Here is a 10109-nt window from a genome sequence, read left to right as displayed (position 1 = left end):
CCTGCTCCCCCACCTTCTTTCTGATCATACACATCCCGGTACCCAAACTCCTATCCAACACCACCTCTGCTTTGTGTGCACACTGCCCAGATCTGTGCACCCAGGAACATGATTCCCCTTCCGCCTAGGTCCACTCCTAGGCTTCCTTCAGCCTCCTGTCTGCCTGTCACCTCCTCCAGGCAGCCCGTGCTGCCTCGCCGGGCTCCCCCAGCGTCTGCAGCGCCCAGCACGCGGCCAGATCAGGGTCACGAGAGCCTGCTGAGAGAGGAGCGGACCAGGGACAGAAGGGAGGAGGGAGAGGTGGCAGCAGGAAAGGAGCCTGGGGCGGAGGCGGCAGCGGGAGGGGGCGCGCGCGCCGGCGGCCGCAGCCCAGGGCCGGGGCCGCGCGCCCAGCCTGAGCCCGCCCCGCCGCCGAGCGTCACGGAACCTGCTTGAAATGCAGCGGAGGAGCCGGGGCGGGCGGCGGCGGTGGCGGCGGCGGGGGCAGCGGCAGCCCCGGAGCCGGGGCAAGGACTCGGCAGGCTGACGTGCGGCGGCGGCAGCAACACGGGGTGCGCAGGGCGCGGCGGCCGGAGCCCCCGGCCCGCCATGGGCCGCCCCGAGTGGGGCGCGCTCCGGCCGCTGGAGCTGCTGCTGCTGCTGCTGCTGCTCCAACCCCAGCATCTTGCGGCGGCGGCGGATCCACTGCACGGTAGCCAAGGTGCGTGCGCGGCGGGTCCCCGGCCAGGCTCTGCGCCGCGGTAGCCGCCAACAAAGCGCGGCCCGGAGGCCAGGGGGACGGGCTGCACCGCCCCCACCCCCAACCCCGAGCCTGGCAGCGGCGCCCTGTGGGATAGGTACCTCTGGACCCATCATCTATCCTTTCATTGGCACACCCCCGCCGCCCCCGCGGCTCCCTGTGTTGTGGGCTCTGCCCTCCGGCACCTGCTTTTGGGGGATGGGCGCAATAGGGGCCGGGCGGGCCGGGAACTTTGCTGGGGTGGTGTGTGAGAAGGGGTCATTGATGGTTTCGATGGACTGTGTGATTCTCGTCGCTGACACGCGCGCTCCGTGGCGGCTGCAAGTGGAGCCAGGCGACTTCTCCGCCTGACAATGCGTTTCCGGGGACCCCTAAAGCGCTGCCGAGGAAGAGAGGCTGTGTGCAAGAAGGGGATGTGCCCGCAACACCCAGGGCATGTGTTGCGGCGTGTTTGGGGGCTCCCTGTGGGCTGTGTCTGCGTGGATCTGACTGTGGGCCGAGTGTGCTGGGTGAGTGTGACTGGATGGGAGGTATGCCTCTAAGTCGTGTGACACCGACTGTATGTGCCTGGCCTTATGGTGCCACCGTCCATCCGGATCGAGGGTGCCCGATGTTGCTGGGGTCGTGGCATCGCCCCCTTTCCTTTCTCTCAGGAGAACCCTGCCCGCTGCCAGGACCGCATGGTCTGCGGAGCCGGCTCACGCCCCCTCTCCCCCCCGCGCAGGGCTGGTCAAGGAATGCGAAGAGAACCAGTTCCGGTGCCGGAACGAGCGCTGCATCCCCTCTGTGTGGAGATGCGACGAGGATGATGACTGCTCGGACAACAGCGACGAGGACGACTGCCGTGAGTGGCCGGCGGGGGAGGGAGGGAACGGAGTGGGGGCGCCATGCTTAGCGCGCACTTGGCGGCATCTGCCGCTGGGCCACATGCGTGGACCTACCCCCCCATGCCCCACCCCCAGGAAGCCTCCCGGGCGTCGCCTCCGTCGGGACTGGGTGGCGCTTAGCATTAACGTGGAAGCTGGGCTGCAGGCGCGTCCTAAAGGCAGAGGGGACGAAGCCCTGGGAATTGTGGCCCAGGAGGAGGGCACACCACGCGCGGCTGCTGGGCGGGAACTGTGGACCGGGGCGTGACTGTCCCTGCACATGTCTAGCTTCCTGCGATCAGACCCTCCGGGACTCCAGCCTCGGCTCACAGAATGCGCGGGTGTAACAAAGTTCCATGCAGCTCCGGGCCTCCCTGCGCTCCTTTTCCTGCTCGGGTTTTTTGTGAATGAATGGACTCCCCGGGGCCCCTGATTGGCTGGGCGAGGACCACCCCATCTGGCCCCCATGGCTGGAGAGGCCAATCCTGGTGCGGGCGGGTGTGTAGTTTTGGGCAGAGGCTCAGGGACCTTGCCCTGGTCCCACCCAGGCCACACCTTTGTGCGCATCCAGCGGGTAGTAGGTGCTGGCCGGGTGCGAGAGCTGACGCCCGCCGTTTTTCTGCCTAGTTACGGTGAAGCCCTTTTGTGCCACCCTGGTTAGCCGACCTCGATCTCCAGCCAGACCCGCTCGGGCATGAGTCCAGGGGCAGATCAGGAAAGAGGGAGCCAGGAGGAAGAGCTTGTTTTCTAAAATGGACCCGAGGATCCCAAGGCCGCGCGTGTACCCCCGGCAGTGTTTGGGTGCAGGCAGTCTTTTCTGAATGTGGTGTTTTACACCCGGGGGCGACTGCTTTGGGAGTTCCTTCGTGAGGTGCGCGCAGTTTCGGATGTCTGTGGGACCGGAAGTGGGTTGGCAGGCAGTTGCCACGGTGCAGTGTAGTTCCAGGAACCAAAAAAACAGTGCTTTAAGAAACAGACTCTGAAGGTCCTTCCTTCTCCGTTACTGGGTGCCTGCTGTGTGCAGGCACTGGGGCGCTTGGAGAACAGGCCCACCCCGATGGCCAGGGAGCACAGGGTCTTCGGGAGGTGAGCAATGAGTAAGAGACCCACAGCTCCACACAGTGGCAGGTGTAGGGGTTGGGTAGAGAGGACACCTGTACAGGAACTGTTTGTTGAGTCCTCAAGGTCTTGTTTTTTTAACTGGGTTTGTCAGTCAGCCTCTGGGTTCATTTTCTGAGATCCAACCCAGAGTTGGCTCTGTGACCGGGGCACATCTTTTCCTTCTCCCTCAGTTTTCTCACCTGGCCACTTGGGCTAAAGATTCCTACTTTGGCTTAGAGGACCAGTTCCAGTAATGTAATTGAAAGTAATAAGACTAACACATGCTGCTGTTAGCTATGTGCCAACTACTGTGGTTGTGCTTATCTTATAAAAACTCCTTTCATCTTTGGAGTACTACTATTTTACAGACAAAACAAACTGAGGCACTGAGAGATGAAGTTACTTGCCCCACAGCTATTGAGTTGCTAAGTAGAAGCTTGAATTTAAGCAGGTGACTCCAGAGTTCTTATTTAGCCTAATCATGATGACCATTTGCCAGTGCTATTGAAGTTATGAATATGGCTGAGCTGAAGTAAAATATTATAATGAGTCTCATCGCGAGGAGTTGTCCTGGTGGTCCCCTTCCAGCAGGAGTGCTGAGGATGAGGCAGAGAACTAAAAGCTGCATTTCTGATATTTCTGGGCTAGTTTTACCTTATGTCCCTGATTCTTTATAACAGCAGTCTTGCAAGAGTGGCTGTGAAGAGCAGACAATTTTCTTGTCATCATGTTTGTAGATAAGAGTTCTGAATCAGAGAAGTTGAGAGATTTGCCTAAAGTCACACAGTAGAGAATGACAGAACTTGGTCAGGATATCCGCCTGCCTCCCAGCTCAGGGGCACTATTTGCTGTGGTGGGGAGTGTGGTGTGGAAGGATCTAGGAGGGTGATCCAGGCATGTTGGCCCTGTCACTTCTCATCTTTATGTGAAGGTCTGGGCAAGATAAAGGTGTGAAGTAGTGGGAGACTGGGTGACCCCAGGTGGGACCATGGGAGCTCTGACGGCCAATCTGGGTTCCTGTTTTCATTCTGAGGTGGGGTAGAGTCATAGGCAGAGAGTGAACAAAAACAAATGACCTTGACAGTTTGGAGTGGGAGGGGTAGGGGCTTTGCTGTTAGTACCATGTATCAGTTCCACACACTTGTCTCCTCTGAGCTTGTTTCCTCCTTATCTGCCAAGTTGGGGTAGCTGTTCCTCCCTTATAGGTTATACTCACAGGGCTGGCAAAAAGAAGTGGATGGATGAGTGTTCACACCTTCAAGGTCTTTAGAAAGGGGCCTCTGGGAGCCACAGAGAGAAATCTTGAAGAAAGAGGGTGGGCCTTTGGGTGGCTATGTGGGGCCAGTTGTTCGAAAATTATCTCTTCTCATGCCTTCCTTCCTCATCTTGGAAATTCTCCCGATTGTGGGTCACCTGCCCAAACTGCATTTCTTTGAACTGTCCTCCCTTCAAGGCTGTTGGCTTCTGCCTGCACAGCCTACCTTTCTTTGGCACTCCAACCCTTCCACTCCGTGGGAGCTGCCCCACCTCTGTACCTTTTGACCTGCAAAATGGGTGATGCAATTTGTAGGTGAAGTCTGTGAGGCAAACTGAATTCAAGCTCCCAGACAGGCCAGAATGTAGCCTGTGAATACCAAGGGCTGATGGAGGCTGGTGGGAGGGAGCTTGCATATTGAGATAGTACAGGAAGGCTTCCTGGAAGAGATAGCTAGACCAAGCCTTGAGAGATGGTGACTAATATTATTTCTTTAGGGCTTACTATTTAAAAATAGGTAATATAGTCTTCATATTATAGAGGAGGAAACTGGGGCTCAGAGAAGTACGATGACTATCCGAGTCACACAACTACCCAGGGCTAGAACCAGCACTCAAAATAAGGCCTTCTAAATCCTGATCCTCAACCATAGCAGGTGGAACCTGGTATTCTGGAGATATGGGACAGAGTTGGCAGGATGGGGAAAGGAAAGGCTCATGGTGCTTTAGCTTCCAGCTCAAAGGGCCTTCAAAGTGTAGGAAGGGGCTGGAAGCTGGAAGGCCAGGCCCAAGGAAGCCCAAGGGTAGCCCAGCCAGGGGAAGTTGGGTGGGTCCCTGGCTGTGGACCTGGGTCACGTAGGCCCTCTGGCCCCTTGGCCTCAGTTTCCTGTTGCTTCTTATTGTCTGGTAGCAGAGATGGGGGCCAGTCCTTTGCTCCCAGAGTAACAACAGTGAACACTTACTGTGGACCAGGCATTGTGCTGAGATTCCATGTGCATCTCCTCATGCTTCTCAAGTCTATAAAATGGGCAACTCTGTGAAGTACCTGCATTATTCCCATTTAACAAAGGCACAGAGGAGTTAAGTAACCAGCCCAGGGGTATATGATTTTTAAGCAAAATTGTTGGGGTGTGAATGCAGGCACCCAACTATGGAACCTGTGCTGTCTCAAGCATTAGCTGGTGACCTTGGGCCTGTTTTCTCCTCTTGAGATAGCATCAAACCTTCCCACTGTCCCTCCACCTCTGGAAGGAAATCTGTGTTTCTCTTTGTGGGTGGGCTGAAGGGCTGGGTATATGGTGGACTGGTTTTGTACTCACATTCCTCTACCTGTTATGACTTCATTAGGCTGCCTTGTTCTCCCAGCCCCTATCACCCCTCCATTGCAGGTTTAATGAAGAGTGGCTGCAGTGAGGTCTCCTATGGCCAAGGGTTTATTTGCTGGGCAAGGCCAGGCTGCAGGAACACTGAGGCCTGCTGGGAAGCAGCCTTGATAATAATGAGAACTCTGTCACGGCTCCTAGCTGGACTGTGGCCTGCATCTGCCCTTCAGTGTGCCAGCTGGCCTTCGCCCCATTCTCACACCCCTGACACCAGGCCCAGGTCCATCTCCTTTTTGGGTGGAGTCATCTGACAGATAGTGCTGTTCCTCTCTGAACCTCAGTTTCCTCATCTGACCAGGCACCTCCATCCTTCTGAGACTCTGTAACCAACTCTTGTTGTCCACTCCCCTCTAGCCTGTTCTGTCTCTTCCTGTGAGCTTGTGACACCATTTTTGTCTCACTCTTGCTTTCCTATGGCTTCTTACCTCCAGGTCTTTGCATGGGCCATTCTGTCTGCCTGCAATACTCTTTCCACTCCCTCACCTGGCTACCTTCTTTTTGTCACCTTAGAAGATTCAGCTCAGGTGTCACCTCCTCAAGGAAGCCCTCCCTGCTACCCTCTCTCTGCAAGGCTGAGATACAGAAGTTGAGAGAGGGACTTAGGGACCTGTGTTGAAATCACAGCTCAATGGGGCCCTGAATCAGACACACCTGGTTTTCTGTACTGCTGTCTCCATTGGCTGAATGGACTTGGGAGAGATTTAGTCTCCCCCTCCCAGAGATGGTGTGAGGATTAAATGAGATAATGTGCCTGGTAAGCAGTAGATGTTCAATGAATGGGGATTGTTCTGGGAGGGAGGATTTTCACTGAAGTCTCTAAGTACCTGAGTGCTGGGACCCCCCTGCTGCCCAGACGTGTGAAGGATCCTGCAGCTGGGGCTTGCCTCAGCCAGACAGTTATCCAGCCACAGTGGAGGTTGCCCCAAGGCATTCAGTGTTGGACCTGGAAGGGAGAAAGTTGCCCTGTAAGGGGCTGAGGGGAGAAACGTGTCAAATAGGCCTTGTGGCAGCGAACAGGGCCCTAGGAGGGGCTGACAATGGCTTCCCTCAGGCCCTGCTTGTCCCAAGACTGGCTTTAACACTCTCTGGCCTGTGCCCCTTTCTTCCTGGCTGTGCCTGGGAAGGAGGAAGTCCAACAGCCCCCAGGGCTCTGCCCAGCAGGCCCCAAGTTTCCCTCTCTTTTAGGCCCAGGTCTGTGTATAAGTAAGAGGCCTTGGGAGTGTTGCTGAAGGCTCTCCCATGGGCCTTCCCACCGCCCTCCTGTGACTTGGCTTTCTCATGCCTGCTGTGGATCCTAAATGCAAAAGCCTCGTGGCTGGTTGGCCTCTTCCTCCCAATTGCCTGTGGGTGACTAACTTGACATTTTTCCCTCCTTGGGGAATGTCAGCAGCAGGTGAAGCCAGAGGGTTGTTCTCAGGGAGAGGGTGAAGACAAGGAGAACCCAGAGGGCTGATAGAGCATGAGTATGTGGACTCCGCTTGTGCTGGCAAGGGATATAACCAAGTGGGAGCTTTCCTGGCCCCAGGGTGAGAAGTCATACACCCAGGCCACCCCCAGGGGGGCCATCCCAGGCCTGTGTGAGGGTGTGGGGCTGAGTTCTTGGGGCTGTGGAGCCAGGTCCTGGAGGTGCTATTCTAAGCAACACTGATAACACCTGCCCCACAGGTGCCTTATATCCAGATCATTCAGTCTTTGAAGTCACAGATGCCACCTCCTCCAGGTGGCCTTCCCTGACCCCTTATCCTTTAGCCTACCTGTCCTGAATTTCCCAAAACACACCCCTGTTGTTCCCTCAGTCTCAGGTCCTTCCCCACATTGCTGGATGCTAGGGATTCCAAAATAAAATTATTAATAACAGATATTGGCTACTTACCCCATGCTTGGCACAATGCTGGACAATGTGCATTTGTTATTTTTGCTCCTCAACCCTGTGAGCATGTTTTGTTATTATTCCCTCTTTAAAGATGATGAAACTGAGGCTCAAACAGGAGAAGTGACTTGGCTAATGCCATGACGCTTAAGTGGTGGAGCCAGGATTTAACTCAAGTCTGTCTGCCCTGGAGACAGGTTATGCTACTCCAAGCTCTCTGTCTGCCCTCTTGGGATCAGGGGCCTGGGGCCCAGAGGGTATGGAGGAAGTTGGGTAGATGACCACAATGGCCAGCTGTGCCTCCCTTGGCTATAGGTTTCCAGCCTGGGGGATAGGGTTGGGAGGGACTCTTGTATCTGGAGAACACACAGTATAAATGCCCCCCTTTTCTGGCTTCACAGGGTATGACTCTCCACCATTTCTGAAAGTCTCTCTTGGCCATTGCCTATGAGATGGAGATTACTCTTTCAGGAGTACAGACGGGGAACTGGAGACCCACTGCTGGGATTGTCCCTCTCTGATTCCCACTCATGCTTCCAAATCAGCTCATCGCACCTCCAAGAGGAGGCTTCCCTCCTCTTCCTGGTGTTATCTAACCTCTCGTGTGTCTGGATGCCCATGGCTTTGTGCACACTTGTCATAGCTCATTACAGGAGCTCCAGGGGCCTTGGGAGTGTCTGTGAGTGACCACAGGGCCTGGCCTAGACGTGGCATTTTGGGGATGGTGCATGAATGAATAAATGGACTGAGGAAATGTTACTCACTTTTAAGGGTAAGAAGCTGATATTGGTCCGATGTGGGGGCCCAGCAGCTTCTGAGAAGGTACTGAGGGGCCCTTGAGGCTAGAGAAAGGAGCTGAATGTCTGCAGGGACCATAGTCAGGCCCCCTCTAGTGAGCTAGATCACCTGAAGCCCAGAGAGCACAAGCAACTTACTGGCAGTCACACAGGGCCTGGCTGCGTCCTTGCATCGGGCTTCTCAACACTCACCCCGCAAATTTGGGAGCTCTTCTAGCCCCAGGCTTCAGAAAGTGAAACTAAGGCCTTGGTGGCCAGAATTGGCTCCAGGTGTCAACAGAGACCCAGTCTCAGAACTAGTGTCCTCAGTTCCTGGGCAGGACTTGAGTCAGAACAGTCTTCTCCTACTCCTACCCACGACAGCACCCATCCACTGCCTCTGCCCTCTCTCCTCCCTGTGGGGTCAGGGAACAAGGTGTTCCCAGGCTAAGGGCTGGGCATAGGCTTCCGCACACAAAAAGGGCTTTGGGGGACCTCAGGTACACCACCACCCCTGGCTAAGCCCTACCTGCCTGCCCCTGGATTGCTGGGAACTCATCTAAAATAGTCATGTTAATGTAATAAGAGTTAATGAGCATGTTCGCTACTAGGGGCAAAAGCTCACTTGCCCCAGGCAGCCTGGCTGGCCAGTGGCAGGACTGGGCCATGCCTGTCTGGTTGTCAAGTCTGATGCAGGTGCACAGCAGTGTGAATGGCGCACAGGGTGAGATGTGGCCTGCCTTCCGTTCCAGGGACTCCAGGTGTCCCTCTTAGCCAGCCCCTGCCAGTGGGGATACTGGCTCCCTCCTGAGAAGCTCTGGCCTCTGCCTGTCCTCAAGTATTTTTAATCACCAACCGTGCTTACCCTGGCTCCCCTCACAAGCTGCTGTATTTATTTCACAGACCCCAGGCATAGCCCCTCAGCTGGAGTGGCTCAGAAGGGGTCCCAACTCAGAGCTCCCCCTCACTGCACCTGGTCTGACCTCTGTGTCCCTAGAAGGGCCTAGCACAGCTGCCCACAAGCTGGCCATGTTGGGGGTGTGGAACCCAGCATACTATGAGGTCCCTCAGAATGCCTTCTGGCCGCCCAGCAAGCCAGAGCCACAGGGCTTCCAGGCCCACATGGTCCCATGGCCCACATGGTCCCATGGCCCCTTACAGCCTCTACACACCTGCCCCTTGGAATATGGCAGGACAGATGGCCCAAAGCCTCTCTGGGGTCTAGGAGCCAATGGGAGTGGTCATGTGGCCACATGAGTTGCCACAGGGCCTTTATGCCAGTCACTCTGGAGACTCTCAGTTCTAGCCCTCTCCGCCTCTGAGGCCACAGCATGGCTTTTTCCGGTTTGTGCCTCACAGCCATGCTGGGAGGCAGGTGATACAGGAGTTAATTATTACCCCTCTTTCCTGATGAGGAAATCGAGGTTCACAGGGAGGGCATGGGGCTCACCCAGGGCCACACAGCTACTTATTGGTAGTGCTGGTGCTGAGACTCACTTCAATTGATTTTACTTATTTATTTTTACAGTAGAAGTAACTTTTCTGATTATATGAGTTATTTCATACTTGTAATAATAATTTAAAAAAAAAAAAAAAAAAAAACACAGACAATACAGAAAAGCCAAAAGAGGATGGTAACAACACCCTCGGTTATACCACCATGGAAGCAGCCTATCTTCCCACAAGTTTTCTTCTGCATGTGAGCTGGTGTGTATGAACATGGTTTTTTTAAAACAAAATGAGGATGTGCTATGCCAATTCTTTTCTCTCCATGTCATACATGTCTTTCCGTCTCAATAACAGTAGCTTCATATCATTGTTTTAAAGAACTAGGTAGTATTCTGTTGCGTGAAGCATTTCAATTTAATGATACCGTCTCCTATTGATAGACATGTGTTTAGTTGAGCCTGTGTTTTTCCTATTCCACTCAGTGCTGGGATGAACATCCTTGAAATACATCTTTGTGTGTTTGTCTGATCCTTTCTTTAAGATAAATTCTTACCAAAGGGATTGCTGAATGTGTGCATTTTCATGAGAAAGCCACGTTGCTCTCTCCTGAGGAGACTGTCTGTCCATCTCAAAACACCACCTAACACTCCATGGTCCTTCCTAGCCAGGCAG

General features: G+C 54.7%; 1 protein-coding gene across 5 annotated transcripts in view; it reads left to right on the top strand.

The window, feature by feature from the left end:
• The first annotated feature begins 488 nt into the window (after nt 1-488).
• Nucleotides 489-10109, top strand: part of LRP8 (LDL receptor related protein 8) — a 73073-nt gene continuing 63452 nt past the window's right edge. For all 5 annotated transcript variants that reach the window (XM_090269499.1, XM_090269498.1, XM_090269497.1 and 2 more), the window contains exons 1-2: nt 489-700; nt 1464-1583. In XM_090269499.1, the coding sequence (XP_090125625.1) occupies nt 589-700; nt 1464-1583 (232 nt within the window). In that variant the 5' untranslated portion in view covers nt 489-588. The remainder of the gene's footprint in view (nt 701-1463; nt 1584-10109) is intronic.

This window comes from Furipterus horrens, unplaced genomic scaffold (assembly GCF_987537825.1).
Source record: "Furipterus horrens unplaced genomic scaffold, mFurHor1.1.pri manual_scaffold_3, whole genome shotgun sequence".
Lineage (NCBI taxonomy): Eukaryota > Metazoa > Chordata > Mammalia > Chiroptera > Furipteridae > Furipterus > Furipterus horrens.
Note: the sequence above shows the minus strand (reverse complement) of the source record. Positions and strands in the feature narration are given on the sequence as shown.